Source organism: Antedon bifida, chromosome 4, assembly GCF_963402885.1.
Source record: "Antedon bifida chromosome 4, ecAntBifi1.1, whole genome shotgun sequence".
NCBI classification, from domain to species: Eukaryota; Metazoa; Echinodermata; class Crinoidea; order Comatulida; family Antedonidae; genus Antedon; species Antedon bifida.
The window spans coordinates 10272854-10294337 of record NC_136229.1 but is presented as its reverse complement, the minus strand read 5'-3'; the positions used below and the strand labels follow the sequence as shown (position 1 = coordinate 10294337).

The following is a 21484-nucleotide window of genomic DNA, read 5'->3' as shown; positions in this document are numbered from 1 at the left end:
AGTTTACTCTTTACTTGTATGAAGCTGTTTTATGCAAGTTCAACATTTTCTGAATAAGTAACCCTTTGTTAAATAAGTGATTCATTTTGTAATTTTTGTTTGGATAAATTCCGAATAATTGGCAATTATTGTTTTCTCACATTACTAACACATTTAAGCTCTTTTAAAACAAGATCATCTGGAAATAAAAATCCTTTTCTGCAAATTCAAAATGATACATTTGCAAACAAAATATAGAGGCATAACCATTTTCTGGTGTAGCAATAAATTATTGCTGTAATTAAAGTAGTTGAATACCTATGATCACTTTGACCGTCACTTCAGGATTTCAAATGGATTTTTACAAAAAAACTGTGGTAATAATGTTCAGCGCTTAGAGGTTTCACAACATTAGGTGCTATATAAATCCAGGATATTATTATTATTTAATAATTTACATCATGGTTGCAGTACTGATAAGTAATTACTATTAAACTTTTTTGTACTTTTTTCCCCAAGACCTGGATGTAGTATGCCAGAAATATGGGACCTGGAAGATGAAATGAATCGCGAGAAAGAAGCAACATGTTCACGACTAAAAAAGAACCCAAACCCTTTCAGAGTGGCCTTTAAGAATAACATGTACACTGTACTTCGAGTATAGTATGAATAAGTACAAAATGGATTAGCAATATAATATTGGTATAGACCATTTTACAACCTTTAAGTAAGGATCTAAAGGAATTAACCAACAAAATGTGCTGGTTACAATTTATTTTTGATGATCATCTGTTTTGTTTATTGTCTTTTTTGTTGTTTAATCTGGAATGTTAGAGTTCCAACTTTATTTATTTATTTGCAATTGATTAAAGCATGTGTCAAATATGGTTCCAACAGTTGAATAAATTACTGTACTGTATCTATGATACATCACTAGATCCTTCTTTAATCTTTGAGTAAGGGAACAAGAATTTGTAAAGAACTATATTCAGGCGTCACACTAGAAATGTACTCACAGTGCCTATTCTTAGCAGTGGGAGAAGAGAAGCCAGATAACTTGGGTGCTATGTTCATGTATCGCACTGGATCAGTATGCCTTTCTGCCTGGTGTATGAAAGTTAGGCAAACATATAGTAATGCACTTGCACTGTCTTAGGAGTAAGGATGCAATATTACAGTGTCTTAGACTGCTACTGTATCCATTATCATACTGTATTTCAGCTAGAGCTTTCAGTCCCAACCAGAATGAATGGTGAGCTAGGTACTACAGATTGTAGGCCTTAATTACAAAATTCTAGAGAGCTGTTTGGGAAAAAATTATTTCAACCGTTAGACCATAGAGACAATACTTTAACATCTATGGTTAAACCACCATCAACATTTTGAAGAAATATTGTGAGGAGATTTTAGTCACTGATCGTTTTATGTGAAACCTATACATTTTGACAGACCAATTTGTACCCTCATATCACAGTATGTCATTTCTACCACCAGGCAACAGTATCTGTTCATGTGCAATAATTCTCATTTTGTTTTCATAAGTGCTTTCAAATACTGTTTCCTGTTTTTTTATTGTCAATATTTTAGATCATTTGGTTACCACAAATAGCTGACGATGTTGCATCAAACAGATGTGCTAAATACATTTTTTTAAAGCGTTTAAAAGCAAATAATCTAGTACAGCTAGCTAGTTTTTAGAGTGTTTATTATTGTTTTCGTACATTCTACATGTATATATAGTACTGTAGTTACTAGAGTTTTTTAAATTAAATTATTTGCATGCTATTTTTGCATTATATTTATATTTACTTTAATAATGTACCATTTTTCAAATATCAATTTAGTTTGTAGGCCTACCATTGATCGTAGGAAACCATTTTTTTTTCAATTTAACAGCACTTAAAAGCTAGCTCCTTGCTGAGTGTTTGTTAGTAGGAATTTTTAAATCATTAAGCCTACTTTTCTAATACTCACCTCATTAAAAAAAAGTCACCCATAAGGATTAAACCTTTCTATTATATGTGGAAACAATTTCATTATATATTGTTTAAATACCAGTAAGCAATTATATTTAAATTATTTATAATTTACAGACGGGTTTTAAACAACAAGACAGGACCGTTAGTGTCCTTTTAAGTTGGTCCCCTGCTTACATCCATCTCTAGTAATTGATTTGGCAATGTTGCCATCGACCTACATGTTATGAAAAAGTCATAGATCACTCAAATCATGATACGTTTGCTAAACCTTACATATTTATAAACAATCTGCAAATTAGACCAAAAATACAAATTAGCATTCGCCATTGCTGTAAAGATAGTTATAAGCATTACTGGGCGTTCTGTTGTTCGTTGTTTTTAAATAATTCAGAGTTCATATTTTATATATTTCCAATGAATATTTCTAAGATTATAGTGTTTGGAATTTAAAATAAACAAAGTTCAACAATGTTTAGATGAATTTTTCTTATTTTTCCTGATATTTGACAATTGACGATTGTTGGTCACCTGGCGTGCAATAGTACGCACTATTAACGATCGTTAAATAATACTTTTTTTAAAAATTGTTTTCGTGTACGAAAAAAAAATATTTTCGCATACGGAAGAAGAAGAAGATCATTACTTTATAAATCCAACAGCGCCGCTTATTCTGTACTTCCGCCGCGGTGATACAAGTGTGATACTCTCGTATCGTTAAAGAAGTACATTTTTTGAGAGATATGTACTAATTTAGACCAAAAAAGCATTTGAATTAGCTTTATATCGTTTTGTATAATTTTGAATTATTAATGGGAACATCTCTACAAGACGTGACTGAAAAATAATCCTTGATGGATGAATCGATTGAATAGAATCGATTCTACATTTTTTATTACAAATAGTTACCTGGTTAGCGATTTTAAGCCATTAAAAGTCTGTAAAATTCTTATTTTATAACATTACGAAAAAGTCCCGTAGAGCCATTAAATAAGAATTAATTCACAACTCTCTTTCTGCTTCTGTCAAAAAAAAAAAATGGAGTTGCAAAGTTTCTAATTTGTATTAAATTATATAAATGTTAAACTGGAGCTACCCTTCAGATTCAATTACGACATCCGTAGTATCAAATGCTACTTAAACAAAGATGTTTCGTTTCTAAACTATTAAAAACAAGTTCAGTTTCATACATGATCAATACTGTGACATGACTTCACTGGGTCCACGGAAGACTTCCTCATTTTGCTCTGTTTTTTTTTCTATTTCTTTTTAATTTTAAATTTTATAAGATATCGATATAACCACATTTATTAAAATTGATTAAATCGTACATAATATTTTTAATGTATTTATTTAACTGTTTATAAAAGCACTTATTTTAACTCAAGAAGTATTACTAGTTGACTTGTTTTTCCAAGAAGAAAAAAAAAGAAACATTAGGATTTGTATCACCTATTCGAAAGCACAACTGCCAAAAAAAAACACACTCTTTGAGAATTTTTTTTTTTCATAAACGCAGTTTTAAACCTTCAACATATCGCCAGCGAATTGGAGTGAGATTTCAACTACTGTAGGTGTCAAACATGGCACTGTACATTACTTTCATCAATACATATTTAATCATTTAACAAACTAAAACTTAATATAAAAAAATACATTAGTTTTACATAATAGTTTTTAAATTGTATTTTTTTACTCTTCAATTCTATTCTCCCTGAGTCTGCCATTATTATTGAATGGGAATAAACTGTTATTGGTGTCTTGAGTCGACGTAGTGGACCTGAGTAGAGGTTACCCTGTTACAAAGAAGTTTCATTCCCAGTATATAGCTTCCTTGCTACTTCTGTTTCACGTGAAATGCGAACTGAAACCGATGGTTTCTTTTGTCTTCTTGTGGCCTTACGATGGTCAGATTGTCGCATCAAACACCTACTTCTTGTCTCAATGCGTTTACGAGTTTCTATGTTTGCAAGTAATTGTGTTGCGTAGGCCATACAGTTATGTCGCTGGCAGTATTGGTGAGATGAACAGCAAAGTCTTCGCAGAAAACAACCGGTGCATACGATGTCTCTCCAAAGAACACGTGGCCATCGGTTATCTGAAATGCATGAGGTTATAGATAAGTAAATTGTTTTCATCGTCGTCGATCCTAAAGCTTGGTTCCCACTGGGATGCAACGCAAGAATGAAGACATAACGTATTCAAACAAATGCCGTAAAAACATAGCCTTGCGTGTCACAAGTGAGAACCGGAGATGAACACAGGTGCCGTATACGTATATTAAACCAGGGAAGAGTGAAATCACAAATTTCACTTTTCCCTAAAGCTTGGTTCCCACTAGAACGTAACGCAAGGACGTAAACGCAACGAAAGCGTTTTAACCAATGACAAGCGAAGTTATAGACAGTTAGCAATCACAAGCGAATAAGCCATCGCTTGTGATTGGTCAATTCACTTGCGTTGCGTTACGTCCTTGCGTCGCGTCGCTAGTGGGAACCACGCTTAAATAAACCCCGTTTTCTGCTTTGCCTACGTCGTAACAGTGAGGGGATGCGAAATTGCGTTGTTTACCGTACGTACGTTGCGGCAAGACCCAAGCTGTATGTTCATACGTGGGCGTCTAAAGCGTGGTTCCCACTAGCCACGCAACCTACGCAACGTAAGAAAATGCCCTTCCAATAATTGTGTTTGCCCCCGTCTGCGTGAAATCAAACCTGCTATTTTTGCAGCAATGTTGCGTCGTCGGTACAGCATAATGCAAATTGGTTTGTAAACAATAGAAACAGATGGAATACTGTTTATGATTAAGGGATCAACTATCCACAGTATTGTAATAGATCCTTATCATATACCCATATGGGGTAATAAACTGATATACCGTACATGTAGTAAACGTGACTGCTTTTACGTCTTGTGCGACTGCGCCACTTGGCAGCCCAGGCCATCTTGGTAACAAATTTGGCTTCCTTTGCAAACGTCTTTCTAACAGCCAAACGCCATAAATATCCCAGAAAACTTGCGCATTTTCAGGTTTCAACTTTGACAAAGGACCGCTTAATAATGGAAATATGTCTGAAAGCAATTTTGTGTTTGTTAATTTAAAGAGTAATTTGATGAATACGGTTATTCGATTTTATTATTGTATTGAATTATCATTTTGATTAATTATTAGTACATTTTAAAATTTATTTAATTGAATTTAATTGTTTATTTTTAGATACATGATTCAATGAGGAATGTTAATGTTTACTCTTGTGTTTTGAAACTAAAATAACGTACTCTTATTTACCTTGTTCAAACAAAAAAGAGTACAAATTAATACTTAATAATTTTGGAACCAGATGAATTTATTTAATATGATTTAATGGGTGTCTGTTTAATTAGGCTTACTGTAACAGTGTTTGATGTTTGATTGTGGGTTGCTATATAATTTATAAATATTAGTCGATAAATTTAGTGCGGGTAGTTTGAAATATTTGATCTTTTTTGGAACTAAATGCAAAAGGTTACCAAAAAGTTGCTGAAAATCTTGCAAACGATATGGTGGTGATATAGGTACTTTATCCAACGCGTTCATAGCTTCTTTCATCATATTGGTCAGGTCTCTTTCCTAGTAAACACATTGTAATGTTAATGTTTCTACTAAAACAAGTATTGCTGTCAGGCTATTCCATTTTTCAGACGTGTAGCATAATTAGAACGAGTTAGGCCAAGGCTACATATTTTACATTATATAACACCTAAATAAATTCCTGTCATTTGATTGAACGAATGTGGATAACATGACGTGCAATAGTACGCACTATTAAACGATCGTTTAATTGTACTTTTTTCGTGTACGAAAAAAACATCTTTTCGCGTTTGGAAAATATTTTGTTTTATACTATTGCTTTTGAAATACAACAGCGCCACCTATTTTGTACTTTCGCGGCAATTTGAATGTTAAAGATGACTGGTTTTCGCGATGGAAGTACATTTTCTGGAGAGATATAATGTACTAATTTAGATCAAAAAGGCATTTAAATTAGCTTTAGATCGTGTGTAGGATTTTGATAAGTTCCAATTGTCTGTCGAAGTTTTGCCTTTCAACCAAGCTAGTACTTACTAGGTCTAGCCTAGGCTAGGCCTATTTGTATTACTATTAGGCTAGACCTGTTAGTATTAGGCTAGGCCTAGTCTAGGCGTTTCAACCTTGCTAGGCTTAGGATTGTTTCGCCGTTTGTTGACATAATTAACACTAAAGTAGGTGTGTTTATAAAATCCATATAAATATAACATTTAATATAATTATTAAAAACCAAATGTTACTGTTTTAATCAATGTGAATGAATTGAAATGTAGGCCTTGGCTGGGCTACCTTTTATTTGATTAAATTAAATGACAGAAATCTATTTAGATGTATAATATCAAGTCAGCGTCGCCTCGTTGATATATAACCTTTCATCATTCACCTCATGCCATTATTTGTACTTTACACTCATAAACATTCATTATTTGTATAATATACGATATGGGCCTAGGCCTAGTTAACAAATAAAAAAATAATTTTAATTATTATTATTATTATTATGATGTGTCCCATGTGGTGATTTGTACGTCTCAACTTGGAGGTCCCTGACGGCGGAGTGATCTTTTTTTCGATGGAAATAATAATAATTAATAATAACAATCTTGATCTTGATTGAATAATTGATAAACTCCAACTGGAGTATCACTCAATATCACATCACATTTATTATTATAAAAAACCCATATAAACATTCGACCTTTTAAATTCTATATGGTCAGTCAGATAAGTATAGGCCTTTGCCTAGCCTAGTAGGTATTTGCCTAGCCTATGCCTAATAGGCCCTAGCCTAGGCATAACCTAGCCCTACTAGCCTAGCTAGCTAGGTCTAGCCTAGGCTACTTTAGAGGCTATATAGCCTCGGCCTATACTTGGCCTATGCCTAGGCCTAGTAGGCCTATGAAACTCAGCATTTACTTACGTTAATTGGTATCCGAATAGGGCCTAATATTCTTGTTTTTATTTGATTATTCTCAGAACGTAATCGCATGATTCATCTAATCACTTATATATTGTATTCTCCTATATTGTATAATAACATAGCCCAAAAATGCGGCATAAATAATAATTATCTGCATTTATTGTCGCACATTTTTATACATTCTAAACTTCTATGCGTCAAACGACAATCGACATACACGCGCCACATTTAGAATAAGGAGCTCATGGCGCAATTGATCAAAGATTGTATATAATAGCGCTATACAATCTTTGGATATGAGCGCAATATGGTCATGCTGCAGCAAAATTAACCGATAACAATTAACCGATAAAGTTCATGTTGAAATGGGATTTAACATATTCCACTCTAGAAAAATTAACCAATAATTATTTCATTCAAATAAGGCCGTGTTTCCGCAGCCAAAAATAACTGATAATTAACCGATAAACTGCCTGTGGAAACGAGGTTTAACCGATTCCACTCGAGAAAAATTAACTGATAATCTTCTCATTCAAATCGGATGATTATCCGATAAATGTGACGATTTTTAACCTTTGACCCGTATGACAAATTGTTACGTTGTGGAATTAGCGCTTGGGTGATACGATAATGAGTGATCATTATTATGCGCACTATTTTTGTTCACCTCCGCCAAGGAAGTATATGTAGTCGATCGCGTGTGTCTGTTTGACCACTCCCTTAAATTTTGGAGGCAATGCGGACCAGGATTTTTATTATTATTTTTCAGACCTGATAGTGTTAATTAAAAGATAGGAAAACATTTTCAAAAGCCGGCGAGTCGAGTCTTAAAAACCGATGTACAGGTTTTTTGATACGAGTAGTTTTAAAAAACCTATTCTTCTTTCAAATTCACCCGTTATTTGTTTTTGGCGTTGCTGTTCTATTGTTAGTCAACTGAAACTATTGTTATTTGAAAGGCTGGTTACATAACCATTACACCGAATTCGCATAAACATGGTTGTATTTGTAGCGAAATTAGCCTAATTACACACAGCATTAATTTTTTTTCCGGTGAAATCTTATGTAGGAGAATTTTACAGTAGGGGCGGAGGTATGCACTCTCGAAGTGCCGTTCTAGTTTAATTATCTGATTGGTTAAACAATAACCGATAATTGTTGTTATGGCTGGCTGCACACGTACACACACTCAAAATGCACGCCAATAACTCAATTTGTTTTCTAATTTGTGCATTATTCACTCTAGAATACGTTTTCTTCTCTTGGTTTTAGAATCAATACTGATTTTGTTGTGACGTAGTTTCTCGGTGCCACAAACCCATTTTACCCTATTATTACCTGTGCTTGTGCCCCGTGTGGGATTTGTTTTTAATCATGGATAAAGGATGATATTAAATGTTGTTAGCCGACCTAAACATAACATAAAATCGAAGATCGATGTCTACTATTGAGCCACATAGCTGAACGTCAATGTTTCGTTTTTACGCGGCTACGCCCATATCGATTATTAGCGCATAGCAGCCGTGTGGAGCGTCGTGAAAACGAAACATTGGCGTTCGATTCTCCGGACCGGAACAGGTGTGAAAGGCCCTTTACAGCAGCATCAAACCATTGACACAACCTATTTGATCAATGTGAACACTTATATAGCGCTCCCTATAATGTAAACATTTATGGATTATTTTAATCTAATTATTATTTATGATTTCTGTTGTGTGTTGTGAGGCATATATTTCAAATATTCACGTGACTATCTAGGCCTAGTCGAAATAACTATAAATAACTACAGACCAGCGAGATGTAATAAGCCGAAGACTAGAGGGCGTACTCCAGACTGAAAAGTGATTCTATAGCCTGGTTTCCATAAAATCGCTACAGCGTTTCCATTAAAATCGCTACACGCGCAGATGTCGCCGACGCAATCGGGAAAGCTCCCCGATTCATCGCAGTCAAATCGGCAAAGTTCAACCATGTTCAACTTTGCCGATTTTGTCGGCGATGAATCGTATACGCGTACCAAAGAATATTTAGCGCTCGCGTGCTAAATCCCCGATAAATTCTAGCGTTTCCATAGAATCGCTACGCTCTGTCGTGTAGCGATTTTATGGAAACCAGGCGTATTCATGTTACATCTTCCAAATCCTTCTCTACGCATGCGTATTAGCTAACGCCTTCGATTCGCGCGAACAAATTCGCCTAGTGGAAAATCGGCTTAACAGGAGAGGGAACCAACAAGAGATGGCGGCCGTAAATGTGTTCAAAAACATTATTTAATATAAAAAATAATAATCTAATATAATACATTAAGACCACATACATTACAAAACATATTCTTGTCAAAGCACAGTGAAGTTTTTATAAAATTAAATATAATTTGTTAATCGCAATGGATTGAATAATTTCTTGGTAATCTAGCATTTTTTGTATACGAGGATCATATAGAATGCGTTCACGTTTATACGCTTAACACGCTGCGTTGCGTATCGTTCTCACGCAGATAGGCTCAACACAGGCGTAATAGTAGTGCGTATTGCGTAGGGCATATCTGATTGGTCGATTGCAGCCACCATCGTTCCCTCTAGATGGAGAATCACTTTTTGAACTGCGATAACATTATAGTTTGCCATCCAGCCTTCAGCTATATATCACTGCTACAGACACACAGCTGCTTGTCATGTGATTGGACATCATGTGTGGGGTCACCTGGCGTTTGGTTAAAAAGAGTTAAACGATCGCGTGCTATTACTTTTGTCAGCTTTTTGGTACGAAAACAAAATCTTATCGCGTACGCAAAATAAACCTCAAGACCAACAGTGAACAGAAAAAACAAACTTACTTCTTTTTTTAAAAATTTATTTACAAATCAATATAATATATTGTATCAATGAAACAGCATTTATATACAGTAGCCTAATTGTAAAACGTAATAGTTAAAAAGCAAGCAAATAAAAATATAGGTCTTTAGTAGCCTATACAGTTATAGCATTGCGTTATATGCATGCAGTGTAAATATTGTGATGCTAGCTAATGCTTGGTTCCCACTAGAACGCAACGCAAGGACGTAGACGCAACGCAAGAGAGTTGACCAATGACAAGCGACAGTTTGAATAGTTCATCGATTGTGATTGGTCAACTCGCTTACGTTGCGCGTACGTCCTTCCGTTGCGTCCTAGTGGGAACCAAGCTTTACTAATTACCTCCGCCAAGAAGATTATATTTCCACCCCTGTATGTTTGTGTGTGTGGGTTCGATTGTGAGGGGAAAAGGTCATAGGTCAAGGTCAAACTAACAAAAAAACTATTTTACTGCCTAGAGACCACAGTTTTTATCCGATTCTCACCAAACTTAGCCACAATGACCAATGACTCATCATATAATTGTGTTTAAATTTTGAAGGGTCAGGGTCAAAGATCAAGGTCCAAAAAAAAATAAATAAATAAAAAAAAGTAAAAGTAAAAAAAACCTCAGCGGGACTTGAACCAGCGATCTCAACTGTGAGAGGATGGATACATAACCATTAAACTTTCATCCACAACTTTGTAGTGTGAAGTTAGCCTATTTACACTTACAACTAATACAAAAAAATGTTTAAAAAATATATATATTTTCCGGGAACATTTTATGTAGGGGAATTTTACAGTAGGCGGAGGTTTGTACTCTCAGAGTACCCTCTAGTTAGTAATATTTCTATATTACTTAAAACATAATTTGATCAAGGTAAAAAGCTTCACACATTTGAAATGTTTCGTTACTCACGAGTATTATAAGCATGGTTAATGTGCATGTTAGATGATTTTTCTGTTGAACTTTCGTTTGGCACGGTGTCAGCCACAGCACCACTCTTTGCACTACCCCCAAGGAATGTTAACAGAACTGGGAGGAAAAACATACTATGGAGTAAACCAAAAACAATAACTAAAAACAAAGTCTTAAAAAACGTACGGAATATGTAACCATTGGACATTGAAAGCACAGATATTCCAAACAGAGTGGATAGAGCTCCTTGGAGAATCGGCATGCCCAATGTAAATAGAGCTATAATGATTCGGGCATTTTTCGAAACACCATCTGAAACTGTGAACGTGTAAGCAATGTGGGCTGAAAAATCTACACTGAACCCAATGCATAGAATGATATTAATCATAGAGATGGAGTCCAAGTTGACATCCCAGTGGCTCATAAACCCAACTACCCCTGTCTCTATAGATAGGATACACAACACTACCCACACAGAACAAATCGGTTGAGGGATGAAGATCAAAGATACCAGCATCATTGAAGCTAGAGCAATACCAAGATTTTGAAGTGTGTTTGGTAAGACTGCTGTGTACTGATCGAAGAAAATAAAAGCTGGATGATATACTGTGATGTCGTACTTTGATTGGTCGGCCTTGTCACGCATATCGGACATCATATCTCGTTCCCTATTCGTTGTGTTGATGTCTTTAGTTATTACTAGGCATCTTGATGCGATGATAACCCCATCGTCTCCAAACGTGACGTCTAAAGAAAAATGCTCGAATGAAGGATTCGCAAGGAATTCGTACCTTAAGACATGTAATAGTGTGTCAGTGTCGCTATCGTCAGATATGTTTCGAACATTAAGGTATCCGATGAAACTTCTCAGCCAGCAATCCGTCAAGTTGTCTTCGTATGTATATTCTGAATTCTCAAAAACTGCGAGCGTACTCAAAAGGTCTTCGTTAACAGCAGTTTCCAAACTATTCAGTTCTTCTGGGAATACCACAAACACAACTGGTCCATACGTTTTGAAATGTTGTTCTTCTAAGTCATAAAATGGTTTTACGTAGGAGTCATCCAATGCCAGATTCTGTAGTTGTAGGCCCTGCTGAAGATTTAAGATCCCCCATATTGACACTCCAACGTAAGCTAGATAAGTGATAATCACAGCAGCCTTAGTAACTGAATGAGTGATGAATGGACCGAAGAAATCTCTGAAAAAAATCATGACGGCATGAGGGGATTCTTCTCTTGTCTTGCCACTTGTTTTCCGAGATGGACCTCCAGAGCAACAGATAGCATAGCACTTGTTCGGAGAGTCATCCTCTGGTTTAACCCTTAAACACGTACCATAATGTCGATTTGCTCTTTCTCGTTTCCCGCTAATTGCCATACATGCTGCAAAGAAAGTTACCTGGTATAAGTAATCAAACAAAACGGCCAGTCCCGTGTATGCGCAGAAAATTCGTACGGATGGAAATACCGCTAAAACGCCGACACCAAATGCAAGAGCGTCCGTGACACTAGTGATGGTTATGGATAGAGCGGCCTCAGACATGGCTTCACCCATACGTTCTTCAACTTTCCCCCTAATATTCGTCTTTCTCCATGATGCTATCATGATAAACATATCATCTACACCAATACCTATAAATAGAAATACCAGTTTATAATGTTAATGAATAGTACGGCTAATTGTCTATGATTGTGATTTGTCAACTTTCAAAAACAACCAAATTACGTCATGTTAATTCAGTGCGCGCATGCTGAGATATTTGGGCATGTGTACTTGCTCCCCTTGAGACAGGTTTGATGGTTTCTATAGGTCCAGGTGACGACCGATCTTTAATTTCGGCCGTCCGATGCAGAATGCCCAAATCTATGGCGCGCCACCAAGGAAAACTAATGTTGTTTTGGTCGCTATAAAATGTTATAAACGTCTTTCTTGTCATCATGCTATTGATAATATATTTTTAAAAAATATTTTTTGTTCAATCTTTCATTTCAATAATACATATTAAAATACAATTAAAGACTAATACAAAATGTTACAATTCTCCTATAGCAAAACACAGATCAAAAAGAGTGATATATTTAATTACAGTATCTATGTACGTTAACATACCGACTAAATTAAATGGGAAAATCCAACAGTTATTGCTTGGCAAGAGTCCAAAACATAATGTACATTATTCTCAAATTAAAAAAAAACAAGAACAATTCTGTGTAAGTCTATATTTGCTGAGGCAATTATAATATATTGTCTAAGCCTTTTACAAATATATCATTATAATATTTTAACATAAGACTATAGTTAATTCGTATAGGTAATGTGTCACTGACACTGTTTTAAACCATTTCATTTTCAGTTAGCATACCGTGATGCTTCCAATATTTTTATTTAATTTGCAAAATTACTTCCTTTTTGTTTTTGTTTCGTGAATATTTAGTATATTTTTGTTTTAAGGTGGCGATAAACAACTATTTTGTTTACCTTAATTCTGAACCTTTTGCCATACTTAAAATTAAGTTTTCTGTCTATTTTTTTAAGCCTACATATACTATAGATTTTGTTTTGATATCACGCTATAAATGTTATAAACGTCTTTCATGTCATCATGCTATTGATAATATATTTTTTTAAATAGTTTTTGTTCAATCTTTCATTTCAATAATACATTACAAAAAAATACAATACAATTAAAGACTAATACAAAATGTTACAATTCTCCTATAGCAAAACACAGATCAAAAAGAGTGATGGAGATATTTAATTACAGTATCTATTCTATATGATGATGTTTGGTTACACTATATATACAAGAAAATATCAGAACAAACAGATAATACGGATTGAAACGTTACATGTATTTGATTCCATTTTTTCTATGAGAAAATAGAGGAAACAAAATTGATTATAATATGATGACCGGTAAACTATACTCTACTAGATTAAAATAAAATGTACTTACTTAGAATGAGAATTGGCGTGGTGGCAACAATATCAATGAACGGCACTCCGCAATACATGAGAAAACCAAACGCTGAAACTACTGCAAAGCCCGCAGACACAACACCCATCAATGCCAACCATGGTTTGTTCTGAACGTTATCCAGACGAATGCTGGACCAGATTGCAAAGTTGATAATAACCGTAAAAGCAATTGTGAATGAAGTAAATACCGAATCGCTAGCGTGTTCGAGTTCAAGTTCGAGAGAACGCGATGTGTATCGGTAAACTTCAACCAAGTTTCCATCATAAGACTCTAAAGTTTCCAGGAATGCGTCTTCCCATTTGTCGGCAGTTACGTCATCTATGCGGAGGTAAAAGATTAACTGGATTGCGGCGGCTGTGTTAATAACATCTTTGTTGCCTTTAAGCTCAACACCACCAAATGAGCTACCGATAAACACATCTTCATATACGGGATAGGTGACGTTTTTTTCTCTCATAGAAGAATCTTTAGGAAAGGTGTAAACAAAGCCATCCGTTTGACATTCTCCTAACCACTGCAGACAGATATCATCAAACTTTACCATACCCTGCGAGTCGGTTACTGAAATGTTGTGCACAATTTCAATTAACGTGTGCACCTCTGATATAATGTCTTCTTTGATTACATTACCTCCGTCTTTTGCCACTATTATCATTCTTCCGTATCGGCCTAGCGTTGTCAGGCGGTTAACAGTTACGTTGTTATCATGAATAAAGACATCTTCAACCACATCACGCTCGTCCTTAGCTCGTCCGTTTGTAGGCGTAAACAACTCTTCCACATCTGTCTGTTTTTCGAGATATATCATTCCGCATCCCAATGCGATAGTAATTGACACGGGTACGATTAAAAACGGGATGGGATGACGAGAAATGAATTTGCCATAGCGTTTATAAAATGAAACAAGTCGTTTTTCTATGCAATCAAGGTGAACCATCTTGATGATGTATTGCAAAATGAATACGATCAGTTCCTTCCTACTAGGCCTAGCCTACCCAGTTTCGTGACGCGATAAGCGAATAGCAATAAACACTCCCATTATTATGACGTTAGGTAGCATACCGACTAAATTAAATGGGAAAATCCCTTACAGTATTATTGCTTGGCAAGAGTCCAAAACATAATGTACATCATTCTCCAATAAAACAAAAAACAATAGTTCATATTTGCTGAGGCAATTATAATATTGTCAAGGCCTTTTACAAATATATCATTATAATATTTTAACATAAGACTATAGTTAATTCATATAGGTAATCTGACACTGTTTCAAACCATTTCATTTTCAGTTAGCATACCGTGATGCTTCCAATATTTTTATTTAATTTGCAAAATTACTTCCTTGAATGGCTTTTTGTTTTTGTTTCGTGAATATTATTATATTTTTGTTTTAAGGTGGCGATAAACAACTATTTTGTTTATCTTAATTTTGAACCTTCTGAAATTAAGTTTTGTCTCTTTTTTTTTATTAAGCCTACATATACCATAGATTTTGTTTTGATATTACGAATGTTTATTTACATATAATCAGATCACTTCGTTAGAAATGTAAATTTGTAGTGTATGTCATAATTTAAAGGAGAGTATAAAACATAAGGTTTATGATAGGCTTACGTGATGTAAATAATATTTATGGCGTATCTTAATTTCAATTAACCTTAGTTCACCTCAAGCCGTTAGAACGATGGTAAGGTAAAACTCGTAATTCGATTAAGGAAATAATATAAAATGCACAATGCTAAATGTATTTTTTATCAAATAACTAATACAAATTGAGTACTAGTAATTAAATACTATCTATCGTTACAAACTGAGTATTAAATAGAGGCTACACACACACAAAACGAAATTGGTGACAGTTTGAGTAAAATAATATAGTCACTGGCGAAAAACAATATATAGTTAGGTGTATAGATAAGCCTCTCTGAAATAAGAACAATTTGAACATTTTTTAACATTGCCTTTTCTCCAGAAGTGCATATCCTTTGTATAAAGATCAGTGACAGTGTATATATAAATATTGTTGTTTTTCGTGCTGCGGCTTTAGCCAGCTATGTCCCAAGAGGATATATTCATTAAGAAGCTTTTTCATCGCGGTAGCTATAGTATCTAAGGCCGACAGTTTTGCGAATTTGTAAACTCGATTATAATTTATAGGTCCCAGCTGCTGGATCCAAAAAACGTCTGGGAAAAAAGAGTCTATGAGGGCTCACGGTTGAACGATTTTGGGTTCTCGCCCTTTGATTGGTTGACGGAATCAACAGACTGTGGAGAAGAATTTCTCACTTTACCACCGTGAAGTCACGTTGTTTCTATAGGGGTACTTTAGTCAATTGACTATGGTTGTATGCCTATACATGTTATGGTCACACACACACAGGCACAGCACACTACAGGTCTCTCTAAATCAAATTCTTCAATGAACACATGATGTAATTTCGACAGTTTGAAAAGAAAATTGATCGTGCAAATAATTTTTACGATTCAACATATTTTTATTTTTTACATATTTCTATGGTAACAAAAACATATTTTTAATAAACATTTCGATTGACAATTGTGTATTTATTATACAATTAACTGGTGAAAAAAATGGGCATGATGTGATTTATAATTAAATAGCTATGTTAGATTTTGTATATTTTTGCGATTAACCAACATATTTTTATTTTGTTACACGTTTCCATGGTAACAAAAACATATTTTCCATAAATTTGTAAAAATTGTATTTATAGTATACAATTAACTAGTGAAAAAATGGGCATGTGATTCACAATTAAAGAACTATCTTTGATTTGTATGTATTTTTGTGATTAAAGGACATCTTTTTAATAATTAATCATTTAATATATCTGATGAAAGAACAGTGAATAATTTTAAAATGTCGAGCGGCGTTTTTTGTAAGAAATATTTCTTGTTTAAGGTGAGAATAAAAAACAAGTTTGTCTGCCTTCTTAAACCCAATGTGACTCAATGTGTCTTCTTCTTCTGTTGTTGATTGAAGTTGATTACACATATACCATACGGTTGTTTATTTGCATTATATACCACCAGACCACTTAATGTAAATTTGTTGTGTATGTCATAAATGTAAAGGAATATAGTTTAAATACATAATCTTTTACGATAGGCTTACGTGATGTAAATAATATTTTATGGCGTATAATCTTAATTTCAAATAACCTTAGTTCACCTCAAGCTTTTATAACGAATTGTTATGTTATGGAGATTCAGGAAAGAAAATATAAAAAAATCTAAATAAATGCACAATGCCAAATGTATTTTAATCGAATAACTAATACAAATGACGTTGTGTTATTAGTCATAAAAAGTTCACATTTAAAAAAAGACACTTCTGTAATTGTAGGTCCAATTAGAAAATACAGCAAGTAAAATGTAGGCCTACAATGAATAAAGTTAATACATACATTGATTAATATACATACATACATATAGGCCTACCCTTTGTTTACATAATCTCTAGTATAGTCTTAGTGGAAAATGAATAAGAAATATGTAGATATAAGCATATTACAGTATAACGTATTAAATAGGGTATACGCAACAATAAATTAACTTGTAAAGTATACTAGACACTGGCAAACAATAAATATACTGATATAGGCCTTTATAAAATAAGACAAATTTGAATCTTAGATTTTTCCGAAACCGAACTTTACTATCAATGTGGATGGGATATGTTCCCTGCGAAAATTGTATTATAATAATAAGAAGAAGATAAGAATAATTACTATCATGTCGCAATTCATTACCATTCGTTGCCTTTCTTTGGAAATCCAAATCCTTGGTATAAGAATCAGTGACAGAGTCGTATAGACCTAATATTTAAAAGAAGTGAGAAAAATAAAACGGTATCAGCAACAGAATAATATTAATAATCAATAAGGTTGGAAAGTGAATCACAGATTAATGTTCAATGAATTGATTATTACATTAATAAGAATGATAACCAATAACGTAATCGTTAAAGGTCACTGACATTACAAAACATTCAACCATTATTTGATGAAGAACAATATTACGAGTCGAGTGTTTGATTATGCCTTTCAATTGATATAATGTGAATTATCTCATAGATAACCTATCAATTAAACAACCGGCTACAATATGTCAACCAAACAGAACATTGTTGGAAGTAGGTTATAAACAATCGGTATTATGATTCATAATTAGGGCTAGGCGCATGCGTGTAGAGAGTTATTAGTTTATGTAGTGCATTATGTCCATAAAAAAACTAAAGTTTGTGTGTGTAGACAGAGCTTTACGCACGTATGTCTCGTTTGATGTGTAGACAGAGCTTTACGCATGTACGTCTCGTTTGATGTGTATACAGCTTTACGCACGTATGTCTCGTTTGATGTGTAGACAGAGCTTTACGCACGTATGTCTCGTTTGATGTGTAGACAGAGCTTTACGCACGTATGTCTCGTTTGATGTGTAGACAGAGCTTTACGCACGTATGTCTCGTTTGATGTGTAGACAGAGCTTTACGCACGTATGTCTCGTTTGATGTGTAGACAGAGCTTTACGCACGTATGTCTCGTTTGATAGTGTAGACAGAGCTTTACGCACGTATGTCTCGTTTGATAGTGTAGACAGAGCTTTACGCACGTATGTCTCGTTTGATAGTGTAGACAGAGCTTTACGCACGTATGTCTCGTTTGATAGTGTAGACAGAGCTTTACGCACGTATGTCTCGATTGATAGTGTAGACAGAGCTTTACGCACGTATGTCTCGTTTGATAGTGTAGACAGAGCTTTACGCACGTATGTCTCGTTTGATAGTGTAGACAGAGCTTTACGCACGTATGTCTCGTTTGATGTGTAGACAGAGCTTTACGCACGTATGTCTCGTTTGATAGTGTAGATAGAACTTTACGCACGTATGTCTCGTTTGATGTGTAGACAGAGCTTTACTCACGTATGTCTCGTTTGATAGTGTAGACAGAGCTTTACGCACGTATGTCTCGTTTGATAGTGTAGACAGAGCTTTACGCACGTATGTCTCGTTTGATAGTGTAGACAGAGCTTTACGCACGTATGTCTTGTTTGATAGTGTAGACAGATCTTTACGCACGTATGTCTCGTTTGATAGTGTAGACAGAGCTTTACGCACGTACGTCTCGTTTGATGTGTAGACAGAGCTTTACGCACGTATGTCTCGTTTGATAGTGTAGACAGAGCTTTACGCACGTATATCTCGTTTGATAGTGTAGACAGAGCTTTACGCACGTATGTCTCGTTTTATCCATCAAATTCATTTGAACACTTGAGTATTATGATATTTGTTGATGTATATCCGGCAATAACAGCGGTGGGAAATAGTCGCGGAAAGAGGCTTTGTAGTATAGGTTATTGATAAAATATCAACCGATAAAGGTAGTTATAGTGGTCGTGATGCTGTAAAATAAAATAAATAAACATTGAAGAAAACACTTGAAAATGTGGCAGATTGCGGGTAGTAAATATCCATCCGGTAATAAATGCGTGTGATATTAATATATAACAGTATATTTTAAATTGTTTATAACTAAAATAATCATAGACCTGGTTTTCTGCATATGGTTCCCGTTGGAAGTCTGAAGTGACAGTTCGGATTCCGCAACGCGTCAATAATTAGTCAAATTAATTATCCCAATATACTTTTTACATGTTAAAAATTAAAATGAAAAGAAAAGCTATACGATATTATTAAAGATGTATTGTCCCCCAAAACATGAAAAATGATTAATATTAATAAAAACAGACTTTGAATAGGCTATTTCGCAGTTTTTAAAAATTAATCACTTATGTATATTAAAAAAACAAATTAGGCCTAAAACTTAAAATTACAGTTTTTTCAGAAAAATAATTTTCAAATTCAATTATCTGACATTAAAATGGCATATTATTCAACAAAATATTACTTTTTAAATTTTGTTTTCGATTCAATTTTTAGTTAAAATGAATAATTATTATCTGACATTAAAATGGCATATTCAACAAAAAATTAATTATTGAAGTGGACAATATATATTTAAAGGCATTTCAGTCGCTTTTAAATTTTAAAAAGATCGATATTATTATTATTCAACGCATATGGGGCAATCTACTCCTAGGAGTAGGATAAATCTGGTAATTACGCTACCATGCCTTCCATACCAGCGTTAGACCCCCATGATGAGATCGCTTTCATCTAAATACGAAGGGGATTTCCCACTTCATTTTAAAGATAATTATACATCTTATGGCATTGACTCCGAGACACAGGCACGCGATACTCAATTTACAATGTCTTTATTAGATTATATTTTTAAAAAACCCCGAAATAGTGTCTCGACGTATTATAATATGTTTCCTTTGTACGAAACAATCATGTTTACACTCATTAATGTTAAATACAATGTGACTAAAGTACTTCACACAATGTGCTAAAAGTTTTATTTTTAAATCATACATTGTCGTAAATTGGTGTAAAGGTTGCTTTTTATTTAAAATCGCGACGCCTAATATAACACAACCAGTACCTCTTTTCAAGTAAATGCTCCTAATTATACTACGTTCCAATCAATATTGGTGATCGGTGTCAAATATAGTTTAAGTATATAGAAATAATAGGCCTAATAATAAATAATAGTGATTCGTTATAGCTACAGACCGTGAAACACAATTTATTCTATTGATAAGATTTTGTGAAAGCATTTCTCTGCCTTTTATCGTTGGATATTAATGTTTTGAGTATTAAATGCAGGCGCCATCCGCATTTGTGAACATTTATCAAAACTCAGACATGTCTTTTTAAATTCACATTGGTACATTACAAAAGGCTGTCGAGTTCATCAGACTAGAACATACCCTATTATATTATATTAATCTATTTTGATCATGTAATGCACTACAACAATAGTTTTTTAATCTTGATAAGCGTAGGCTTTTATTGACAAGTAGCAACACATTATATTTGGATTTTACCAAAAACAGACTAGACTGCCTTTGTAAATCATGTCGAGATATAAATAAATATATTCAAAAAGAAACTGAAGAATATGTAATGCGCGTTAAGATCGTGGTGAATGTAGTCATGATTGATCCAGTTATTTAACGAAAAAGAAGACAAAACTTCATTATGTCAGACATGCCCCTTTACCACGGCTTGCGACCGTAAGGTTTTAGCCGACATCGGTTCATGCCCGCGATCAGTACCCATTAATTACCACTAAAATTGTAGGCAGTATGGTGTAGTATGTATATTTGTTCCTTTCTTAACCCTAACCACTATTTTTTTATTTGTCCATTTAAGGAGGTTTGGATTTTCACGAGAGTGTGGATAAAAACGCTTAAAATCACAAAGAAGTCCTTAGTAAGAAGTCCATGTACGTGTAACTAGCTACATACCCCACAAGGGTTCTACACCATTCACCCTAATTATGTGGACGTTATATGTCTAGTCCCCAGCTAAAGGATTCATCAAAACGAAAACTGTTGAAATCCCCAGGAATTAGAAGCCACGGCCGGCTTCTTATTTTAAAAATAGTTAATTTCCGGGAGCCTGAGTTCCATAATGTATAAAATCAACATTATATTTGCATGGTTGAATCATAATAACAATGGGGACATCTCGCATTATCCGCACGAACCTAGTAAGTTTTGGTGAAAATCCCCCAAAACATTTAACAATGTTCTATGTTTAAAATAATAAATAAAATAAATAAACGGGAGTTTTGAAGTGTTCTTAAAATATCCAAGCACAAACCGATACGTAGGCCTATTAAGCAACATAATCGTTCTCTATAATTATGTTTGA

The 21484-nt window shown here is 34.2% G+C and overlaps 4 protein-coding genes across 8 annotated transcripts in view; 1 reads left to right on the top strand and 3 right to left on the bottom strand.

Annotated features, from left to right (window-relative positions):
* Positions 1 to 2429, top strand: part of LOC144840070 (protein C-mannosyl-transferase DPY19L1-like) — a 55881-nt gene extending 53452 nt beyond the window's left edge. The window contains exon 20 of the mRNA XM_078695733.1: positions 499 to 2429. Within this exon, the coding sequence (XP_078551859.1) occupies positions 499 to 643 (145 nt within the window). The 3' untranslated portion in view covers positions 644 to 2429. The remainder of the gene's footprint in view (positions 1 to 498) is intronic.
* The window catches only part of LOC144840072 (corticotropin-releasing factor receptor 1-like), a 347896-nt gene that overhangs the window by 34050 nt on the left and 292362 nt on the right, over positions 1 to 21484 (bottom strand). For 4 of the 5 annotated variants that reach the window (XR_013611827.1, XR_013611826.1, XR_013611825.1 and 1 more), the window contains exon 16: positions 9070 to 9154. The exons of the other annotated variant lie outside the window; for it this stretch is intronic. The gene's annotated coding sequence lies outside the window, so the exon portion shown is untranslated. Of the gene's footprint in view, positions 1 to 9069; positions 9155 to 21484 lie in introns of those variants that run through there. 5 annotated transcript variants of the gene reach the window in all.
* On the bottom strand, positions 3566 to 7038 carry LOC144840086 (uncharacterized). The gene is made up of 4 exons (XM_078695751.1): positions 6944 to 7038; positions 5466 to 5565; positions 4839 to 5027; positions 3566 to 4053 (listed from the first exon to the last, which is right to left on the bottom strand). Exons 1-4 carry the CDS (start codon positions 7010 to 7012, stop codon positions 3755 to 3757), a joined length of 657 nt encoding a protein of 218 aa, XP_078551877.1. The 5' UTR covers positions 7013 to 7038; the 3' UTR covers positions 3566 to 3754.
* On the bottom strand, positions 9786 to 14680 carry LOC144840065 (patched domain-containing protein 3-like). The gene is made up of 2 exons (XM_078695727.1): positions 13657 to 14680; positions 9786 to 12331 (listed from the first exon to the last, which is right to left on the bottom strand). The coding sequence occupies exons 1-2, from the start codon at positions 14615 to 14617 to the stop codon at positions 10692 to 10694; spliced, it is 2601 nt and encodes an 866-aa protein (XP_078551853.1). The 5' UTR covers positions 14618 to 14680; the 3' UTR covers positions 9786 to 10691.

What these genes read in the sequence shown, in the direction of transcription:
- LOC144840065 (XM_078695727.1), bottom strand. Translation starts at nt 14,617, where the DNA reads ATGGTTCACCTTGATTGCATAGAAAAACGACTTGTTTCATTTTATAAA. An exon ending in CACGCCAATTCTCATTCTAA is followed by an intron (nt 12,332 to 13,656) that starts GTAAGTACATTT and finishes TTCTATTTATAG; the next exon opens with GTATTGGTGTAGATGATATG.
- LOC144840086 (XM_078695751.1), bottom strand. Translation starts at nt 7,012, where the DNA reads ATGCGATTACGTTCTGAGAATAATCAAATAAAAACAAGAATATTAGGC. An exon ending in AGATTTTCAGCAACTTTTTG is followed by an intron (nt 5,028 to 5,465) that starts GTAACCTTTTGC and finishes AATTGCTTTCAG; the next exon opens with ACATATTTCCATTATTAAGC. An exon ending in AGCAGTCACGTTTACTACAT is followed by an intron (nt 4,054 to 4,838) that starts GTACGGTATATC and finishes CATGCATTTCAG; the next exon opens with ATAACCGATGGCCACGTGTT.